At 39.3% G+C, this 23,207-nt stretch overlaps 2 protein-coding genes across 3 annotated transcripts; both read left to right on the top strand.

Annotated features, from left to right (window-relative positions):
- Positions 1 to 61: 61 nt before the first annotated feature.
- LOC122864467 (elongation factor 1-alpha-like) lies at positions 62 to 9,711 on the top strand. The gene is made up of 8 exons (XM_044171927.1): positions 62 to 205; positions 2,988 to 3,140; positions 4,376 to 4,555; positions 5,038 to 5,334; positions 5,411 to 5,561; positions 7,215 to 7,471; positions 8,195 to 8,429; positions 9,401 to 9,711. Exons 2-8 carry the CDS (start codon positions 2,997 to 2,999, stop codon positions 9,523 to 9,525), a joined length of 1,389 nt encoding a protein of 462 aa, XP_044027862.1. The 5' UTR covers positions 62 to 205; positions 2,988 to 2,996; the 3' UTR covers positions 9,526 to 9,711.
- A 2,866-nt stretch (positions 9,712 to 12,577) lies between these two features.
- LOC122864465 (cyclic GMP-AMP synthase) lies at positions 12,578 to 23,179 on the top strand. 2 transcript variants are annotated; one of them, XM_044171923.1, is made up of 9 exons: positions 12,578 to 12,682; positions 14,148 to 14,303; positions 14,450 to 14,673; positions 16,284 to 16,506; positions 16,697 to 16,824; positions 18,327 to 18,480; positions 19,958 to 20,060; positions 20,782 to 20,904; positions 22,252 to 23,179. In XM_044171923.1, the coding sequence occupies exons 2-9, from the start codon at positions 14,174 to 14,176 to the stop codon at positions 22,634 to 22,636; spliced, it is 1,470 nt and encodes a 489-aa protein (XP_044027858.1). In that variant the 5' UTR covers positions 12,578 to 12,682; positions 14,148 to 14,173; the 3' UTR covers positions 22,637 to 23,179. The 2 variants fall into 2 exon arrangements, with proteins under 2 accessions (XP_044027858.1, XP_044027859.1); XM_044171924.1 differs by having other exon boundaries at positions 12,585 to 12,682; positions 19,961 to 20,060.
- The last annotated feature ends 28 nt before the right edge of the window (positions 23,180 to 23,207 follow it).

Raw genomic sequence — 23,207 nt, 5'->3', positions numbered from 1 at the left:
ATAGTTAATTATCCATGGCTGGAATTGTGCAACAACACCTATTAATCCTTACAGTGCAAAATCAATCCAGTGACAGATATCAAGGAGGAGGAGGAGAAGAAGGCGTTGTCCTCAGATAACTTTTTACAGAAATAGCAGCAAGTGAAAGTACAGATAAAGCAGGGGAAGACAGATATCCACCACCTCCATTTTGCTTTTCAACCAGGTGAGTTAAAACACGGTAATATCTTTTAGATCTGACACATAAACAGATTCTATTCTATTAAACTGGTTGTTTCTGCAAGAAATCAAAACGTGTTTAATACCACCGTGATCTAATGGTGTGGACTGTAATGGTTTCTACCGTTTGCATTGGCTTCCTCCACATGCTGTAATGGTTTCTTCTGGTTTGTGGTACCAGTTAGCATTTAGAGTTTTTCTATCGTCAAACATATTTAAATTGCTTTTGTAATATTAAAGTAGGATTACCACAGCCTAAATATGCAGTGTGCAGTTGTATTGTGCATTAGTGGAAGTAACTGTGTTGCTTCAGTCGGACTGACCTCTCAGGTTCATATCTCACTCGTCTCAGCCTTGAATATGAACTATAACAGAATGGAAGTACATTTACTGCTGTACTTAAGTACAATTTTAAGGCACTTTCCTTACTTGAGTATTTCCATTTTATGCAGAAGTAGTAATACCATACTGTGTTAAAAGTAAAAGTCATGCATTCAAAATTAAGTAAAAAAGAACAAAAGTATTAGCATCGAAACATACTTAAACAGGGTCTTAAAAAGTATTAAAAGTTAATAAATCAATTTATCTACAATTAAGGACCTTAAAACGTCTTAAACGCCATTTTTAGAGGTATTAAAGTTTGTAGCTTGTGTTCAGTGTCAGGGATGTGATTTTTCCGGATTAATACAGAATTTCCGACCTGAAAATGTGACCCACGTGCATCATTATTAAAAAATATTTTATGGTCGCACGCTCCTCTGCGTGTTTGACCGAGGGCGGGGCTCGGCGGTGGAGACAGGGAACCAGGTGAAGTGGAGGTCTCTTCAGCTGCCCCTCCTCCACACCAGCTCCTCCTCCCTCCACCTGCAGCAGGTGGAGGGAGAAGCACAGAGGACAGTCCCTCCTCCTCCTTCATTCTTTCTAAACTTCACTCAGTATTTTGATGTCAGGAACATTATTTATTTCACTGACATTTTAGATTTGTTTCCAGTGAGATATTATTATGACTTTACTGTTGCTGCTCTAGAAACAATATTTAGTTTTATTTAAAATATAAATCAATTCTAATCCTGTTATATATTTATTCTTTTTTTAATGATAATTAAAAAACAACAACATTTGTTTAGTAATGAAAAAGAACCGGTAAGATATTGATAAATAACTGATAAGAGTATAGATAAGATAAAGATACCCAGATCAGTGGCTTCACCCTGACTTTGGGACGATGAGCAAACCGCAGTTCATATCCCTTCACTATAAGCCTTGTTTAACCAGTGTTATTTTGTGATTATTATTCTTTTATGGCACTCACAAAAATGTGAAGGATTACTTCAGGACATCGTGCTTACTTCATCAGTGAGAATATTTGTTTATTTACTTTATTTCTTGCCTATGTCTGAGTGTAATGTGACTACAACCTGTGTGTAGTCACATTACACAGGTTTTATATAAAAATTGTAATGATAATAGTCTAAAATTATGGGAAAATGCATAGTTTTTAGTCAAATAATTTAAAATTTTCTTGGGGGAAATGGGGGAAACCTAACCTAACGTAAGGATTCCTGCATAAACCCTGTTAAAGTACCAAAGATAAAAGTATTGTATCATGCAGAATGGCCCATTTCAGTGTGTAAGTATGGTGCATTGTTATAGATTAAACTACCCAAAAGTATAGAAAGTAGTTAAAATTTGCTCCACCTCCAACACACACACATAACAGCGACAGAGGCCATTCTGTACAATGAATACTTAGTTTGATACTTTCTGTTGCCAATTATATATTTTTACTTAAGTAAAATTTTGAATACAGGAGTTTTACTTGTCATAGAGTATTTTTACAATGTTTTTTGCTACTTCTAGGTAACATAAAGCATAAAGTTACTTGATAAAGTTGCTTGATAAGACTGTCCCATTTGCCCATTTGGCGCCATGCCATTGTTCCGACAGAACATTATTCCGAAACCCAAATAGTCCAAAAAATGTGAGCCCATTGCTCCGAAAATACACACTCTCCTTGCAGTTGTTAGCTCAGTGACTGCTGGCCCTGTCCATGGCGCTGAATCAGGGGGGTTTTACCTCAGTTGGGGCGAGCACCAACCGAGGTAAAACTCTCACGATTTTATTCCGACATTGGAAATTTGTCTGCGACAGTAAAATCGCTTGAAATGTAGTTTGGTGTAAGGCCAGAAAGATTAAGGGCAAAACCCCCGCCGACACACTGTTCATGTCCCGTGTGAAACCAAAAGTCAACGTTGACTTTTTATTTTAACCCAAACCGTGATCTTTTCACAATGTTAACCACGTGTTAACTTGCAGAAGAGGCGTGAGGGCAAACTTTCCCCATGTGCATGTTTTCAGAGCAATGGGCGTTTGTTTTTGGGGTAATGGGCTGTCGGACAAATGGTCAGTCCCCCCACTGGCATGGTTGGATTTGATTAGCCGGTATTTAACTGCCAGCTAGCTAACGTTAGCTAGCATCAACTGATTTTAAACAACTGTTGGACTCATACTGATCTCAAAAGTGATCCCACTGAGCTCACCTCATTTTCTAGACGACTTTAAACCTAAAATATTTAATTTGAAGTCAACATAACGGCTCCCCATGGTGTTTTATAATTTGATTTACTTAACGGCCAGCAGCTCGCTAACGTTAGCTAACAACTGATTTTAATTACAACTGTGTCAGCCCCATTTTAGAGACAAATTTAAAGTTAAAATATAAATTTATAAAGTCAACATAATTACTCCCCCATGTTGTTTATAACCAGTAAATCGAAATGGGAAAGGAAAAGATCCACATCAACATCGTGGTCATTGGCCATGTCGACTCCGGCAAGTCCACCACCACCGGCCACCTGATCTACAAGTGCGGAGGAATCGACAAGAGAACCATCGAGAAGTTTGAGAAGGAAGCCGCAGAGGTTGGTTATGGAGACACAGGAGCCCTTCAATTAAGTTTTTAACAGCCCTTCAATTAAGTTTTTCACGCCATATAAAACACAACGAGGCCCTGAAGGCACACGCAGTGTGATATTACAGGTGTGGGAAATGGGGTGTGACGGATGTAACTGCTCCCTAATTTTGCTTAGTTACAACTGCACCTTCTGTTGAAATATGTCCAAATTAGTTGCAGTTTGTATTACTGCTCCCCCTAAAGGTCACAGCAAGAATTTCTTTGAGGACTACTTTCGCATTCCCTCGCCTCTGGAGACGCCTCCTTCTCCTCAGTGAATTTTACTTTGAACTGGGCATTAAGTATGCTGATTTGGTACTACTGCTCAATAGGCACGCACGGTTATGTAATTAGTGAAAGTAAACTTCTGCAGGTCTCTCCAGAAGAAAGCAGTACGGTAATCTGCAGGATGCTGTCGGTTTCATTAGTGAACAGTTACTGTACTTTACCCCAGAGGGGTTTCACTGAGGAAGAGGAGACGTCTCTAGAGGCGGAATTACAGATGTGCAGTTGAATCCACCTCATAAAGCTAATGTGCTGTATTTGTACGAGTCAACAAAAGCAACAAACAAGAAGGCGACTGAAAAGCTGCAAACAGAGTCTGTGGTTCTGTCACAGAAAGAGCAGACAGCAGTGAACCACTTGCAGAGATACGTCAGGAATGCAGACCAACGCTCCTCTGTTCTTTGCACAAAACAAAGTAAAGTAACCTTTAATGCTGAAACATGTTTTGGTAGAAGGCCTGTTGCTATAAGTGTGGAACAATAGTTGATGTTCCTTATGGACATCATATAAAGTGAGGTGTCTATAAACAACGCTAAATGCATTAACTTCCATTATAAATAGACATATGGCTCAGGAGGAATGGAAGAAGAAAAGTATTGCGAGGTAACGCAAAACATATTGCAAGGGAATGCAAAAGTAGTCCTCAAAAAACTTCTCGCCATGACCTTTAGGGGACTCCGTAGTCTCGCTACATGAAACTCTGGACAAAATGTTTAAGCACACTGTAGTGAAGTAAATTAATTACCAGCCTTAAGCTAATTATATTTATCAAAAAAGAATGTGTTTCTAAAAAGGGGATCTGCATGATGTAAATGTTTTTATTTTAACAATGGCTTTGATTAAACTTTAATCACCGATTCACCTGTTTTTTATTCTCCCTGTTTTCCTGCTCTCTTTGTGTTGTCTTGACCACAATAGATGGGCAAGGGCTCCTTCAAGTACGCCTGGGTGCTGGACAAGCTGAAGGCCGAGCGTGAGCGTGGCATCACCATTGACATCGCTCTGTGGAAGTTTGAGACCAGCAAGTACTACGTGACCATCATTGATGCCCCCGGACACAGAGACTTCATCAAGAACATGATCACTGGGACCTCTCAGGTAAAGGAACACCTTTTAATCATCACTTTCAGGTTTGTACATTATATCACACGTTTTAATGAAGTTTTTAGTTGATGCTCCTATTAGGGTTAGGGTTCAGAGGTTGCAAACAGCCAGTATTTTGGAGTGTTAGTAGTCCCAGAAAATTACTTCATTATCTTTTTAAAAGTTAAGTTGAAGTAAACATCCCAGACGCTACTCTACTGTCTCCTTTGAAAACTCCCAAAAATAAGTTAAAGTTATGTTGGAGCCATTAAATATCCAGCCTCAATTTCTATTCCTCATTTGTTTTCAGCCTGCACTCCTAAAAGAAAACCAAACAGACAAGTTGAAGCCCTCTTATTGCAAAAAATGAAAACATTACGTTAAGGTTCTGATCTGCATTTGTTAAGAAAAGCACAAACAGAGCAAAAGACAACCATCATTTTGGCTTTAACAAAACATGCAAAATGTAGAAATATGGAAGAATGCTCCCTGTTTAGGCCGACTGCGCTGTGCTGATCGTTGCTGCTGGTGTCGGTGAGTTCGAGGCCGGTATCTCCAAGAACGGCCAGACCCGTGAGCACGCCCTGCTGGCCTACACTCTGGGCGTGAAGCAGCTCATCGTCGGAGTCAACAAGATGGACTCCACCGAGCCCCCTTACAGCCAGTCCCGTTTTGAGGAAATCTCCAAGGAAGTGAGCTCCTACATCAAGAAGATCGGCTACAACCCCGCCACTGTTGCCTTTGTCCCCATCTCTGGGTGGCACGGAGACAACATGCTGGAGGCCAGTGACAAGGTGAGGACATTTTCAACTTGTGTTAACCCGATGATTGAGAACATGGACTGATTTCTCACTTTGAATCCGTCTGTAGATGGGCTGGTTCAAGGGATGGAAGATTGAGCGCAAGGAGGGTAATGCTAGTGGAACCACACTGCTGGAGGCTCTGGACTCCATCCTGCCACCTGCCCGCCCCACCGACAAGCCCCTGCGTCTGCCCCTGCAGGACGTCTACAAGATTGGTGGTAAGGAGTGTCAGGTGCTGTCACCTCATCACAGGCACATGACATTTGGTGCACATATTGAGTTTTAGCACACAGCTAATATTCATATTACTGTGCTGCTACAATCCAGAACACATTCACAAAATATCAAAATCAAACCACAAAAGGCATCGGAAGTTGCACTTAAACAACAGTAACAGCTGCCTTTTCTGGCAAAAACATGGTGAAATTGGAGAATTTTGACTGGTGCATGAGACTGTAGACTCAGCCTCAGCTGACTCGTGATATCTGCTGAATGGACAAATCCTGGGTGTGGATCCAAACAGTTTTTCAACTGGTTAAAACAGGCCAATCACAGGGGCAGAAATGGATATACTGGATATTTACTTTGTCGTTACACTTAAACTACACCTGTACTGTACTGTAATTCTCATGTGGAACAGGACTGTTTATTAAATTTCACACACGGTGGGTAACGCTTTAGATTACAGTCAATTACAGCAAATTACAATGTAATTATTTAGTACATATGGGGTATCAATAAAATACTCACTGGGTACCTTTACCAGGACAATTATGTAAGAACAAAGGAGGAATGTCAGGGAATAAGGGTGTAACAACTTTGTGTTAGTATATTACAGAGTATCTGTTTATGATTACAAGCCACAGTGATGTTGTCACTGGGCAACAACACAGGAAAAGTCGGGAAAACAGTGTAACTGTGCCACTATTGTAATCAAGTAATGGTGTAATTTATTTTGAAATGATATACTGACAAAAAATACTTCAGGAAAATACGTTGTTAAAAGTTTTTAAGTTCTATCTATGTTTTTACCAACGTTTTTTTGAAAAACATGCAAGAGTACTTCCAGGACAAAGCATTGAATATTTGGGAGAAACTCCCTTATTACAGTGTAAGACCGGGGTATGCGGGTTGTACAGAAAAGCAGTCCCTTGTTCACCCCTTTTTTACTGTAATTACAAAGTAAATAGTGGGTATGCAGGCTGTAATATGTAGCATTACTTATTCGGATATAACAGTACAGTCTATCACCACAATAAATGCTATTAAACAGAAAACGAACTATGTCCATCTCAATATTAAAGCAGATGTTGAAATGTAAAACGTTAGTCGATGCAACATGTGCTTGTTCACTTGAAGAAGCGTGGCTCTGAACTGAAGTTGAAAGCCTCACATTGTGGTAACATTTGTCACTTGTCTGGTTCTATAGTAAAGCTCCGAATCGCTGCTGTACGTCTACATTTACCATTCACATCCGTGGCAGAGATTTTCTAACCTAGGCTCACTAGCATAGTGCCCACAAGCAAGAACATAGCAAGAATCCTCATACCCAGAAATCTGTGTGAATGCAACGGGCCACTGAGGCTCCCTGACATCTACCAGATACCCCCTGTACCTCTGTCTGTACCTCTATTCTAGTTTAATATGTGCCAGGTAATTAAACAAGTATTTACAATCTAATTTATCTACTAAACACAGATTTGTTCCCCCCTTATTCCCGATACTTCTTCCCTTGTATTGACTGTAATCTAAAGCTTTTCTGCAGCCTGAACTTTACGGCTCCTACAAGCCTACAATTACAGTTCACACTCTTGTGTCCACTGTTAACTGAGGAGCGTAATGGAAACCTGTTGCCTCCTGTTCTCTCTCAGGTATTGGAACTGTACCTGTCGGCCGTGTTGAGACCGGTATCATGAAGCCTGGTATGTTAGTCACCTTTGCTCCCCCCAACCTGACCACTGAGGTGAAGTCTGTGGAGATGCACCACGAGTCTCTGACCGAAGCTCTCCCTGGTGACAACGTCGGCTTCAACATCAAGAACGTGTCCATCAAGGAGATCCGCAGAGGAAACGTGGCTGGCGACAGCAAGAACGACCCTCCCACGGCGGCTGGGAGCTTCAACGCCCAGGTGAGTCTGAGCAAATGAAAAGAGAGGAGATAAAGATTGAAAAGGAATAAGTGAATATAAGCAGCTGGGCTTGGATTTTTAAATGTGACAGTCTCTTCACAATTTGTGTTTAGAAAATAAAGATGTTAGAATTACATAGATGCAGGAACTGCAGCAAAACTTGGCTTCAAGGTTTCATTGAAGCCTTTTTTTTAAAATCAAAATCACAAGACTGGAAAATTAGTTTCACATACTTGGCCATTCTTGCCTGCAATGAACAAAAAATGGCAAAAATGTACACAATGTTTTTGCTTTACACCAAGACCCTTTCACACAGTCAGGTACAGTATTTTATCTACTACTTCATGCTCTATCACATACAAACTACAACCAACAATTAAATGAATTAGGAATTAACCGTCCTGCCCCTCTTTTCCTCCTATCAAATGAAACTGAGGAACTGAAAAGAACTGAATGACTAATCTCAGTGTTAATGTCCTGATTCAATGATAATCTCAAAAAGAAATATATTAATTAAGGTAGCAAAATCCTCTCTAAAATATCATTTTATAGTGACTCTAAAGAGGTGCATGAGTGATTCCAGCTGAGGTAAACATAAACATCTGTTGACCTCTGCTGGCTACTAGCAGGAACTGCAGTGATGCTCATCTCAGGCCTGAAGTGAGTGCTGGATGGAGAACTCTCATCACCATTTCTAAATGCACCTAAACATTACTGTTTCAGGTCATCATCCTGAACCACCCCGGCCAGATCTCCCAGGGTTACGCCCCTGTGCTGGACTGCCACACCGCTCACATTGCCTGCAAGTTCAAGGAGCTCATCGAGAAGATCGACCGTCGTTCCGGCAAGAAGATTGAGGACAACCCCAAGTTTGTCAAGTCTGGAGACGCCTCCATCGTCAAACTGGAGCCTTCAAAACCCATGTGTGTTGAGAGCTTCTCCCAGTATCCTCCACTGGGTGAGTAAAATGTTTTTTTCTTCTTCATCTAATGCATTTGTAGGTTACAGTTAAGGGAATGGATTAGGCTTTGTTTTAACTATTATCTATCGAGCATTTCCTCTTCGACAGAACTTTAAACTGCTTTTATCACTACACTTTTACTGAAAATTAAACTTTCCGTCTCTGACTCTTTAACTGACAGTTCGACTGCTTTCAGTGACAGCACATCAACTGACACTTCAGCTGATTTTTACCCTTCGACTGACTCTGAAGATTGAGCTCACTGTAGCTTCATATTTACTGTACAGGCATGAGAGTGGTATCAGTCTTCTCATCTAACTCCTTGCAAGAAAGCGAATAAGCACATTTCCCAAAATGTCAAACTATTTCTTAACTGTATGATTCAAATAATTTACTTACAGGATTTATGATTCACATAGCAAATTTGCTTTGTTTTAGGTTGCGTTTTTGTTTAAATTAAGCTTTCAAAGAGGAAAAACATATAGCTTGACCAACTTGTTGCTCAGTTGTCATCATCTGTGACAACTGAGCAACTCCATGTGCTGAGGAAGGCCACGAGATGTGGTTGAAAGCTTTGGAAACAACAAATACTTTGGACCTTGTGTTGAGAATTTTATCAAGTTGTTGTTTCCAAGGTCAAGAATGAACCTTCAAGCTCATGAATTTTGTACTTTTAAAGAGACACTGTGTGATGAACAGACACTCTGACCAATGGACAGACTGGGGTCGATGCATAGTCCCTCCAATTGATTTCCAAAAAATGAATACGGAATCTTATTAACCTTTTTTTATCATGACTGATTTTTAATTCCGAATCTTTCAGGACATAAAATGAGCACAAAATACTCTTCCAACTTTTTTTTCATTGGTATTTTTTTTTATGCTCAATAATTATGTCAAAGGCATCTTTTCAGCCTCTCATTGACTCCTCTGTTTCTCTCTTTTCTTGCCCCATCTCTTCCTCCCAGGTCGCTTTGCTGTGCGTGACATGAGGCAGACCGTGGCCGTCGGTGTCATCAAGTCCGTCGAGAAGAAGGAAGCCTCCGGTGGAAAGGTCACCAAGTCTGCACAGAAGGCAGAGAAGAAGAAATGAATTCTCATGCAGGACGTCCAACAAAACATCACGTCTCATCAACCGTCCCTCCTCTTCATCATCGTCTGGCTTATGCTGATTAAAACCCATCGTAAAAGTTTCCGCAGGAAAGGAAGGCTTGTGCCTTTTAGGTAAAACTATTTGGTTAATTAGGTTGAAAGCAAAACAATAAAAATCTTAAACATCTTTTTCTTTTTTCTTTTTTATGAACAATTTAATTCTGGTGCTTCATTGAAAGCATACTTTATTCATTTGGAAGTGGCTTTTGACGACCTTCAGACCTCTTTTACTAATTTAAAATGTGTTCTTAACTCAAGAAAGGCAAAATGGTTGCATATCACAAGAGCACAAACCTTGGATGGTTCCGATCCATGCTCTCAGTGGAGATTTAATCAAAGCTGTACAGCATTATATATATTTAAGAGGTTAGAGAGCAGATTGGCCCACAAAACTCAAAAACTATATATTTAGATTGAATTCTTATCCTGGAACAGAGCTCATTTCTCCTTTCAAAACAGAAAAGCCATTAGACAATCCTCTCTACTATCTGAACGGGGTTATGGAGGTATCCTGTTTGCTCGTGTTGCTTCTACTGCACTAATTGCACACTCAGCCACTGAGAAACTACAACAAGCATTGCAAGATGCATTTTATAGTTTGAAATTAGTCCTGAATGCAAACAAGACTAAATACATGCTATTTTCTAGAGCTAGAGATATTATGGACAATAGTTTGCATATCGCCACTATGAATGGACAGAGTATTGAGAGGGCTTCAGAGTACAAATATCTTCTAAGTATCTGGCTGGATCAAAAAGTTTTAAAACTTTAAATTTCACATTGACACACTTGTCAGCAAGCTATGACAAAAAAATGGATATTTGTACAGAAACAGAGCTAATTTTCTAATGTTGAGCAGGAAGCGGATCACTGAGGCCGTCTTCTTGTCTGTCTTGGACTATGGTGATGTTACCTATAGACACGCCTCTGCCTCCACTCTTAAACCTCTGGATTCAGTTCATCGCTCTGCTGTAAGATTTATTACCGGTGACAGTTATTCTACTCATCATTGCATCTTGCATGAAAAGGTCGGGTGGGCATCTCTAACAAAGAGACGTGACAGGCATTGGTTTCTATTTATTTATAAAGCCCTTAATGGTAACTTGCCACAATAAATCACGTCCTTATTACTCCGCTCTTTAATGTTATTGTTTTTAACTGTGATCTGTTGCTGTCTGTTGGTTTGTTTTCTCGTTACTTATTTTTTGGGTGTATTTATTCTGTTTTGTACTGAAAATGAGGGCATGCCCTCAGTGATTCCTCAAGTTTTAAATAAAGGTTGAATGAATGAATGAATGAACTAACCATTGGATGCAATTTACCACAGTGCATCAGATGACCTGTGTTTCTATTTATCTAAATTACTGAGGTATCTAACGTGCTTTTTTTTTTTTGCAATTCTCTTTTTATGGACTTTTAAAGAGAGAATTAACATAAACAAAGTCAACACCATATGAACATGAAGACCTTTTAAACGTGAGAAGGAAAGGAAAAAGAATCCCAAATGACAATAAATGTTTTGTAAATAGTGTACATACATAAACAATTGGAGACTAAAAATTACACTGAATTGATTGTTTCTGATGCTTATTTACACAAAGTCTGGTCTGAAGGATGAAACGTAAATAATCAATTTTATCCAGTTCTCAGCAAATGTATCTTTGTTCTCAAGTTCTCCATTACATAAATATTGTACACAATGTCAATCCATTTGTCAACACTAGGTATTTCTTTCTACAAATATTTATCGTTCTTCCTCTGTTCACGTTCCTCCAGCTTTATGAGGCACATCATCTCAAAACTAAAGATGGTTTTGGTTTGGAAGACAGTTTCCAGGATTTCAGAGCAAAACATGACAACACAGGATGGGCTAACTTTAAAAGTTCCTCATACCAACTCTGAACTGGTGAAGACTAGTTTCAACTTGGCAATTTATGACAGTGTTGGTCTGTCAGGTGATCAGTTGGTCCACCACTTTGATCCAGACTGAAATATCTTGACAACTATTGGATGGATTTCCATTAAATTTGGTACAGACATTCATGGTGCCCAGAGGATGAATCCTACTGACTTTGGTGATCCCCTGACCTTTCCTCTTACTTTTCCTCCAGCACCATGAGGTGGATGTTTGTGGTTTTGAGAGAAATGTCTCAACAACTGTTGGATGGATTTCCATTAAATTTGGTACAGACATTCATGACTTCCACAGGATGAATTGCAGTCACTTTGGTCATCCCCTGACTTTTCATCTAACGCCATCATCAGGTCAGAATAGGCCCAATACTTTGGTTTATGACCAAATACCTGTAAAACTAATGACATTCCCATTCAGCCTCATATACTTCGTGTTGAGTGCTAGTTAGAAAATGTTAGCCTCACAGAGCTGCTAGCATGCCTGTACTTTTAACCTTGTTAATAATGACACATAATACAAGTTACACAGTAGTACATCAAACACACCGTGTGTATGTTAGACAAATTCAAAGCAAGGATTTTTGTATACTAAACAAAATTAATTCAAATTTATTCTCAGGTGTCAAGATTTCAACGAGACTTTATACAGTAGCACTCCACCAAAGCAACAGAAAACAGCAGAGCACATTTTGGGCTATTCTCAATCAACAGTGAGGATTGGTAAGGTCTAACCTCTTATTAACTCTGAACCATTTCTTTTTTTTTTCTGTGGACTGAATCATTGAGATTATTTAAGATTATTACATGTCTTCATACAAACATTTAACAATAAACATTTGCCTGTTTGTGAACTTATTACGTCACTATAAGATGTTCTCATAAATGGCAACCTGGTTATTTAGTTCAGGTACAAGAGATGAAAACACACCTATGTTATCTAATTTTGAAGAATTCACAAGGTGTGTGGGTGTGTGTGTGTGTATTTCACAAGACAAAGATCATGTTTCATTGGTGTAATTGTGCAACTGGCATCATTTTTAACCTTTAAGTGTTTTCTAAAATGAATCCAGATGACATTTCATGGAAATTGAAAGTGAAAGTAGAGATAGTGGACAGAGCTGGAAAGACGGAGAGAGACACAACGGCCACCATCTCCGTTTGCAACAGAGGCTTCTCAAACCCAGGTGAGATAAACCCCTGAAACATCATGAAGAGATTTTATTAACATCACAAACCATTAAAACCATTATAAGAACAGCTTGGATGGTTACTACAAGAAATTAAAGCTCTTTTAATACCACCAGTATTGAATGAGTTGGTTTATCTATCTGATGATTTGGATTTGGATTACATCTTGTTCGTTCACGTTTACTGTCAGTGACTGGCCTGGTCTCATATGAATGGATTATGAGACAGAGGGCTTGGGGGCACAGATGTTCCATATTAGTTAACGGCAGAAAAGAAATCTAAAGAAATTTGATGATGTTGTCATGGTTTTGGGTTTTTGTCTTATTATTTAACTGTTTTAACTTGAAGTGTTCTCCTCTCCTCGTGTGTTTTGTTGTTTTACATCCTATCCAGTTTTGATTGTTTGCCCCGGCCTAATTAGTTCTCTCTGTCTCCCCTACCTAAGTGTATTTAGTCTGAGTTTTTCCTTTGTTCAGTGTCAGTTTGTCATTGTATGTTGCGCCTCAGTCAAGCACCCTGGTGTGTTGGTTCCCTGTACATTGCCTGTTTGTGGATTTTTGGATTTTGCCTGTCCACTGTCGGATTTTGTTTCTTTTGTTTGCGACTGCTTGCCTGCTCCCTTTCTGAATTGTGTCGCCTCTGTTGGACTGCCTGAAATAGGTGTAAACCTATTTTTGTGTTTCTTATCATTAAATGGTTGATCTGCACCTGCTCTGCCTACCTGTCTGCATTTGGGTCATTTCCCTTGCTACCCTGCTTAACATACTACAATAGATGTATGCTAAACTTTTAAAGCAAAGCTGTTCTGCTATCAAACATATTCAAAATTCTTCAAAACAAGACTAAGAGTCTACAGCCATGCTAGCATAATTAAAAAGGAAAATCAGCAAATCCTCACATTTGAGAAGCTGGAACCAAAGACAAACAGGGTGTAGGGTACACACATCCAAAAAAACTTCTGCAGGTGCTGGATCAAAAAGAAAGCTAAAGGCAAGAACAGGCAAAACAATGCCTGATGAAGATCTCTGGTAGATCACAATGTTGCTCACATTAAAATTGCTGCGAGCTGTTAGCACAGTGTGCAGATCTTTTGTCTGATTCTTTCCTTTAGAAGCTGGAACCATGAAATGACTGAACTGATAATCAAAATAGTTGCCAATTAATTTTCTGTCAAAGGACTAATTGATTAATCGACTAATCGTTTCAGCTGTAATTGTATATACTGTTGGGTAGTTCAATTTATAACAAAACATATTTTTTTAAGATCTTCATAAGTTTTGTATGCAGATATTTTAATTTGTAAAGTAACTAGTAACTAAAGCTGTCAAGTAATTGCAGTGAAGTAAAAAGTCCAATATTTCCCTCTGAAATGTTGCGGAGAAAGACCTCAGATGTGTACTTAAGTACAGTACTTGAATAAATGTACTTAGTTAAATTCCACCTCTGGTTCTCTGTACATAGTTATTCAAGGCTGAGACGAGTGAGTTATGGACGGACAGGACAGAAATGGCAGTCTGACTGAAGCAACGCGGCATAAAGACGACACCAGAGGAAAGTCGAGTCCTCCACGTCTCACGCCAGCAAGACAGAGGCAGAAAGTTCAGCAGCAACAAGCAGGTGATGCTGCAGTTGAAATGTGTTTAACGATTCAGCTTCAATGTGTAAAAACTGTGTGGTTGATATGATCTCCTCTGTAATGTCTCAAACTGCTTCCTGGTGGCTACTGTCTCTTAAGTCTCGTCCTTGTCTGTGTTACATTGCAGAGGAGGGATCCAGAGGGGTCGAGGAGTCGGTCTCCCCAGAGCTGGCCAACTGGATCAAACTCAACGCTAAAGACCTCAAGATCCGGCAGACAGACCGCCGCTGGGCTGCAGAGGTGGTCAACGATTTCCGAGAGAACCTGCTGAAATTCCTGAGGAACGGTGATCAGCCTTTCTTCCAGTCAGCTGACTTCCTCACCAGCGGCAGCTACTTTGAGAAAGTTAAGGTGAGATCAACCACTCACAATCTCTAAAGGCAACAATACAGCCAGAGAGCCGACTCAGATTTTCATTCTCACTTTGGATCAGATTTTTTTTAAACAAACAGAGACAAATGTTTATTATTGAGGGCATAATTAAAGGTGATGTTGCACAGGTGTGTCTAATTTTTTTGTCCTCCCTTACATACATGAGGGGGACAAAACATTAGAAACACATTTAAATACAATACAGTTCAGTACAACAACACCACTAACTACCTCAATTTTAAAACATTTAATTTAATTAGCATCTTTACGACAGAAAACTGAACATTATAGGCATCAGAGGAGTAAACATTCATGCAGAACAGTTGTATTGAATTGGACAGGTGTACCTAATAAAGTGGCCACTGACTGTATCTATTGTAGAGCACATACTGTATAACCAGGCAGAGCAGGCAACTGCCTTGGGGGCCCCAGACCCCAAAGGGGTAGGAAGGTACAGATACAGGTTCAGGTACAGGTTCAAAATACAGGAACAGGTAACAGGAAACAGGGAACTAGAAAGCAGGTTCATGTTCAGGTGGCTGGAAAGCAAAGCCAAAAGCAACACTGACAATCTGGCAACTGACTGTGGAAAAGGGGCTGGTATAAATACTGACAGGTTATTGGTATGAGGTTCCATTTGTGCCAAAATTATGTCAAATGCTCACTGTCTATGTCGACTGAACATTAGTTGTTATGAATGTCGTCCTGATGTGATGTTCTCCCTGTTGTTTTGCATGTTGACCAGATGTGTCGACACCATTCAATTTTTACACTTTTTTTTTTTCTGTCACTAACCGTGGAATAAACGGAATAACAAAGTGTCTGTAATTAAACGCCACAGCGTGTGACACAGTCAGACGACAGGGAAAACATCACATCAGGAAGATTTGCAAAACAAAATAGTAAAATGACAGGGAGTGCAACAACACGACATAAGTACAGTTCAAAGTTGAATAGACGTGTAAAAATGTTTTGTCAAACGTTCAGTCGACATGGACAGTGAGCATTTGACATAATTTTGGCACAAATGGAACCTCATAATATAAAATGAGGAACAGGTGAGGAGGTGCATGTAGGAGTCAGATGACTGGGACCAATGGGAGAAGTCTGACGGCATCTGGTGGACAAGTAGAGAACGGCAATGAAGGGGGAGTGGAAATGTGGCTGGAGGAAGAGACAGAGAGGCAGTCTTTCTCCCTGACCTATCAAATCAAACTGAATTTCTCTCCATAACTACCGTAACAGCCAATCAGGTTTACACTTACAGTTTGATCACATTACATCACATTTCGTGAGACATTTAATCCAGGAAGTTAAATAAGAGCAAACCCCTTACCTCAGTTGAATCAAGTCACTGTAAATCATTTAGTCTGCTCCACCTGCTTTAAATCGGGGTTGTCTTGGCCAGGACTCCCTTGTAAAAGAGATTCTGAATCTCAATGGGAATATTCCTGGTAAAATAAAGGTAAAATAAAATGATGGTCTGGACAGTAGAGAGCGGAGAGAGAGAGAGAGAGTAAACAGGCATTAGACAAACAAGCAACACCACTGTCTCTATATTGTGTTGAATCTCTTTACTCCTGCTTCAGATCCACAACCCCGATGAGTTTGACATGATGCTGAAGCTTCAGGCTCCTTCACGTCTTAACATGAAGGAGCTCGACGGCGGCCTCTTCTACCAGATCGATATCGCCCGACCCACTCGGAGCCCCATACAAGCCTTTCTTTTGGAGAATAAGCTCACGCTCTCATCAAGCAAGATCCTGAGTGAGATGTACCGCCTGGTCCGCAAGTTCCTCAAGACCTACCAAGGTCTGATCGTCACCTCTCATCTCTCATCTGTTGTTACTAGTTTGTAACAATTATCTGGTTTCTCCTTCTACTTTCTGCTGTTGCTGTTGGTGTCTGTGCACAGTCAGCAGAGCTGGAGGCATCAGGGCTCACTTTGGGAACCACAAAGTCAAGCTACTCATGGTCTGTATTCACTTTTCCTTGTTTCCAGTGCCCGATAAATGCTTTCACTGGGAGGTGAACAGGAAGCGTCCAAACTCGCCGGCTGTGACTTTATCTCTCATCTGTGCTGATAACAGCAACGAGCTGATCTCTGTGGACGTGGTTCCTGCTCTGGAGGTGATCACTTTATCTGTAAAATTTTTATTGTAATGTCAATCTGGAGAAATAAAATCATCCATGGTTTTTTGGTTACAGATACTAATGAAACACACTTAAAATCTTGGTATGAATTAGGAGATTAGAGGAAAGAAATCTGACTAAATGCATTATTACATATATTATGTACGTGAAAAGTTAATGAAGCTATATTTCTGTATCTTTGTTTCCTTTAATGAAACCGTCCAGAGCCACTTCAGTTATACAACAGCTACATTTACTAGTTATTTTACAGATGAAGTTTATAAACACAAAACATATGACCAGTTTATAAAATAGGGTCCATTATTACAGATTAAACAACCAAACAGTGTAAAAGTACTTGATCAGCTACATATACTAATAATCCAACAATATATAGTATAAAATGCTAAAAGGGGCAATTCTACATAAGCAGTACTTATAGTTTAGAAAACTTAAGTACATTTTGCTGATAATACTTATGTACTTTTACTTATTTACTTTTATATTCTTTTTTTAATATTTTGGTTTTATATTATTTGACCTAAGTAAAAGAGGTGCAAACGTCTTCCACCTCTAGTAGAATCAGAATCAGAAATACTTTATTGATCCCCGAGGGGAAACTCTTTCGTTACAGCTGCTCACTGTCATGTCAGTGCACACAGGAAGAGAAGTACTAAGCAAATCAAAATATAACACAGGTCAGATAAATTAAAGATATAAGTATAAAAGCTAAAATAAGTGTAAGTACCAAAGTGGATTTAGAGGTCGATAGGTTGATAAGTATGTACGGTATAATAATACAATGTAATAAGTAATAGTGCAGTAATGAGTTAAGTTAAGTGTAGCTTATTAAGATGATTATGAGACGGTGGATAATAGAAGTATGAATAAATATCAATAAATAGGGAATTTTAAACAAAAATATTGCACAGGAGTATTACACAGAATATTGCACAATAATTTCAAGTATTGCAGAGATGTTAATGATCAATGTCCAGTTTAGTGACTTAGGGTCATACAGACTGACACTTAGAGGGAGGAGTTAAAGAGTTTGATGGCCACAGGCAGGAATGACTTCCTGTGGCGCTCTGTGGTGCATTGTGGGGGGATGAGTCTTCTGCTGAAGGTGCTCCTTTGTTTGACCAGCACGTCATGGAGCGGGTGGGAGACACTGTCCAAGATGGCATGTAGTTTGGCCAGCATCCTCCTCTCTGACACCACCGCCAGAGAGTCCAGCTCCACCCCCACAATGTCACTGGCCTTACGGAGCAGTTTGTTGAGCCTGTTAGCGTCCGCTACCCTCAGCCTGCTGCCCCAGCATGCAACAGCATACAGGATAGCACTGGCGAGTAGAGGTAGAAGGAGTACAAGTAGCGGTACTATGTACTAATGTGATGGCAGAGGTGGGTAATAGTAGTAGAGGTAGTAATGATGACAGTAGTATTGTACTGTTTATTGATCTAATGTGACTTAACATTTTTCCTTGTTCCTGGATGAAGGTCCACTCCTCTCAGGGCTGGCCGCTCGCTCTCCGTAACGGTCCAGATGTGGACAACTGGCTGGGAAAGAAAGTTCGCCAAGAAATCAAAAGTTTACCCTGTTTCTTTGTCCCAAAGAGGCTCAAAGGACGAAACCTCAGCAAGGAAACCAAAGGTGAGAGAGGTTTCTGTCTGTTGTTGTATCTATCCCAGTACGTTTCAGATGGACATATTGTACCTTATACTTCACTACATTTGTTTGACAGATTTAGTTACTTTTAAAAATGTACATAAAAAACATATGATAAGCTTTTAAAATACAACACATTGTTAAAGATTAAACCAGTGGTTTCCAACCTTTTTGACTGGTGACCTAAAAAGGAAAAACAGCATCTAGTTGAGGTTCCTTGTCACATTTCAGATGTCTATGATTTGTCAGCAGCAGTTCCACTAAAGAGACATTTCACCTCTAAACTTCTCAGATGATTTAATTTAAACGACAGTTTGATGGTTAAAGACGTAAATTTAACCAACATTTTACAGAAAAATCAAAGATTAGAGAAAAGTGAAAACAGATTTGTGTATCAGAACTTTTCCTTCCTTCCTCTCCCATTAATCATCTCACGACCCCTCAGATTTATCTTGCGACCCTTTGGAGGAGCCCGACCCCTGGGTTGGGAACCGCTGGACTAAACTAGCTAACTGCATATAAAGAAGTTAAAACTACAACAGTAAGATGCTGTTTACACATTGTATCAGTATTAACAATGTAATTTATTAAACAGTCACAGGGGCCGATTTTCTGCAAAACAAGTACTTTTACTTTTGATACTTTAAGTAAATTTAGCTGATAATACTTATTTAACTTTTTAATGGAGTATTTTTACATTTTGGTGTTGGTACTTTTACTTAAGGATCTGAGTACTTCGTCCCCGGCATCCTTCACCCACACTGTTAGAGAGTAATTATTTTACAGCTCCAAATTTGTACATAACACGTTGATAAAAAGGAAATTATTGTCGTGGTTTTGGGTTTTTGTCCTGTTATTTCCTGTTTTATTTTGTAATATTCTCCCTCCCTGTTGTGTCTGGTGGTTTTGCTTCCTGTCTTTGATTGCTTTCACTGTTTTCTCCTGTGTCAGTTGGTTTCACCTGTGTCTCGTTGTCTGTCCTACCTGAGTGTATTTATGTGCCTGTGTTTGTCCCCACCAGTTCAGTCCTGTATTTTTCCTGTACCTTTTAAATTAAACCCGTTTAAATTAAGGAATAAACTCATCTTTTGTTCTTCAGCCTGCCTGCCTGAGTCCTGCATTTGGGCCCTTTTTTTGAACTGAACGTGACAATTATACAGTTTGTTCCAGTTGTTTGGTTATAAAGCACTTGAGCTAAAACATTACTGTGTTTTTGGAGCTGTTTGTATAAAGGCTGTGATTAAAGTAATTTTTTGTTCTGGGGTGAACTGTTCTATAACAATATGAAACAACGTCGCTCTGCTTGTGTTCCCAGGAGTTTGAACAGCTAAACTTAAGACATGTAAGACTTTTATCTGTGTGGCATTTAAGTGGGATTTATTTTATACACAACTCCAGTGTGAGTGTTTGTGAATTTGCATGGGGTGACGTCATCCCATCGGCTTGTTTTGTCTTTCTGTAACAGAAAGTTGGAGGATTTCTTTCTCCCACATTGAGAAGAAAATCATCACGAGTCACGGCAACAAGAAAACCTGCTGCGAGAGCAACGCCACCAAATGCTGCCGGTGAGACTCTGAACTGTTCGAAGGAGTCAGTTTATTCTCACGTCCTCCCACTCATGAAGTTATTTTGTTGATCTAATCGTTTTGTTAGCTGTGGGAGCCGTGCAGGCGTGGCAGGGTCTCTGATGGTAAATGTAATAAATAAAAGTGCTTCAAAAATGCAACTGATTATAGGTTGCCAGGTTGTGAAAAATCCCTTTGACAGATAGATTTGACCATTTATTTCTATATAAGGACTGCAGACAATCTGGACTAAAAACCCTTTATTAATGACTAAATAACGTTTATAACTGCAGACTTGATGGCTTATTAAAAATAAATATTTATTAATGGTTTACAAACATAAATAACTGCAATGTTACCAAATAGAAATGATTTTTCACAACCTGGCAACCCCAGAATTTGTTCTTATTAGTAGTTTATAACTAACTATAAAAATCAATTTTTAAGTGATTTATTACCCATTAATAAAACAATTATTTACAACTTATATAACCCCTTTATAAAGGCTCTTATTAAAGGTGATGTGGTACAAAGTACTTCAAAAGAACAAACTGTATATAGAGTCAACAATAACTTAAGAGAAGAACAAATAGCCTCCAACTGAAGAAGCTTTTTTAAATAAATAGATGTCGTGATTTTTAAAAAGGAAGACATAAATTAGGAATAAAAAGCTTTTCTTGAGGCCTTTTCACAACAAATGATTTCATGTTCCCTCTGGCAGTAAGCAGTGCTTAATGCTCCTCAAGTCTCTGATTGAGGGCCTGAAACAACGTTTTCCCAAAGAGCTGGATGACCTCTGCTCGTACCACGGGAAAACCGCCTTCTTCCACACCATGTCCATCAGGTACTCTTCATCACCTTTATTCTCATCAGAATCTCATAGTAGGTAGTAGACCATAGCTGGTGTCGTAGTGCTAATAGTTGGAGTTGTAATAATGTAATTTTGGACTGTTGGTTAGACAAAACAATTTAAAGCGGCTCTAATCGATATTTTTATAGTAACAATATAAATAACGATGTGAAAACAACGTGACAACGTGAGAGAGGTCGTTCATGGCGATGAACCTACAGAGAATTATCACCTGGATCTGCAGCTCCTCTCGGCTTTATGGAGCTTTAAAGTGAGTTTAAGCTCATTGTTTAGATGTACGGCCCACAACTTTGCTGTTGAGTTCACTCCCACAGCTCTCATAGCGTCGTTTTCGGCCACAGCAGGCAGCTGTTTTCAGCTAAAAAGCTCTAAAAGCCCACTGTACACTACCTGCTCAGCACCAAACGGCAGACAGACACAGTTAGCGACTAGCTGGTGAACAAAGTTGAGCATTTAGCAGCTAAAGAGCCAGATATTTCCCTCAGGAGTTGGTGGAGACCAAAACAGAGCTAAAAGAGAGTAAATATTTGACTTACATTGATCAGGTGACCAGAAACACGACTCCAAATTAATAATAATGTTGCTCCGTAACTGCTGGATGTGTAAATAAGCAACTGTTTGATAACATATCGACTCAAAAGGTGATAATATGTCAGTGTTGTGTTCACAACTTGTTTCTGCTGCCCCCAAGTGTTCAAAATAATCAGTTATTGCAGGTTTAAAGACAAGATCGACATTTTCACTATTTTCTGCCATTTCACTAAACAACTAAGCGATTAATTGAAAAAAAATAACCGTCAGATTAATCAATAATTAAAATATCATTGGTTGTAGCCTTAAAAATAGTAAATGTATGTGAGCACAGTAGGATTAACAATAATGCTAAAACAATTAGTCGATTAAATCAGTCTATTAACAGAAATTTTTAAGTCTTTTAAGTCATTTATATCCTTAAATGTCCTTAAATATTAAGATTTGCTGCTTTTTATATCATTGTAAATTGAATCTGTCTTGGCTTTTGACTGACTGTGCTCTACGAAAATGTGATGTGGTATTTTTCAATATTTTCTGACATTTGAAAGACTTAATTAATCAAAAAAAAGAATCAACAGATTAAACAATAATACAAATAATCACTAGTTGCAGCCCTATTTAGCTGTTTATTAGTATTTTTGTTGTAGCAATAGAAGTAGTGTTTGGACTGATATTAGTAGTACTGGTTGTAAAAATCTGTCAGTATCATAATTTCTCTTCTTCATTCAGTTTTTCTATTTTTCTCATTTCGCTGACGTCTTCTTCCCCCTGCGTCTCGCCTCTCAGGTTCAATGACTCCATGTGGGACCGTCAGCAGCTTCCTGCCTGCTTCCTGCACCTCCTCGGGGCTCTGGAGGACCACGCGCGCAGAGGCGTCCTTCCTCACTTCTTCGTCCCCAACTGCAACCTCTTCTCCCCGGCCGTCTTCCCCCGCAAAGCGCTGGCGTTCTTCATCAACGCCTTGGAGGAGCAAAGGAAGGAGGGCCTGCCCCTGCTGAAACCTCCAGGTCCAGTCCCACCACTAAGGACTCCTTCAGCAGACACCTCCGCTGAGGGATCTGTAGATAACTCGCCCTTACTGACTGCAGTTTACTCTCTGGATACTGCATTTATGACTAAACTGGCCCTACTGTTTGCTGTCGGTTTGGTTTGTGTCATATTTTGTATGTAAGTGATGGGAAAAGAGGGAAACAACGAATACATGAAATATAACAGACAATTCCTCTTTTCATGAATTATGTGAATTAGGTGAAACCAGGTAATAAAGAGCATTATCCCTTATCGATATTCCTCATTTACTTGATTAATAGTGACGCTGAAGGAGACATAGATGATGAGAAGCAGATGAGTTTGTAATCAGTCTTTGTCAGATATCATGTCCATGGTGATAAATAAGGTTTCAACAGTGTGTAATGTAAAAGGGAAATAATTATTCTTATGTTTGCCTTTAATGCAGATTGTGTCAAATGTTTTGATATGAGCCATTATTCTGGTAGTTCTTGAACAGCTTTTCAAAAAGACAAAACCTTAGAAACCTATTAGTGTTTTGTCACATATTTAGTTTCCTAATTCTTTCATTCCTTATTTCAGATCAGCAACAGCCTGATATCATAAATGTTTCTGCATATTTAAAATCACCTCTTGTTTTAATGTGAAGTGTTTTGGTATTGTGACTTTTCTTGTAAATTAAGCTTGAATAAAGGTTTTAAATGTACCTTGTCTTGTTGGTGTAATAAGGAATA

This window comes from Siniperca chuatsi, linkage group LG17, assembly GCF_020085105.1.
Source record: "Siniperca chuatsi isolate FFG_IHB_CAS linkage group LG17, ASM2008510v1, whole genome shotgun sequence".
In the NCBI taxonomy this organism is placed as follows: domain Eukaryota; kingdom Metazoa; phylum Chordata; class Actinopteri; order Centrarchiformes; family Sinipercidae; genus Siniperca; species Siniperca chuatsi.
This window is presented reverse-complemented; position numbering and strand designations above follow the sequence as displayed.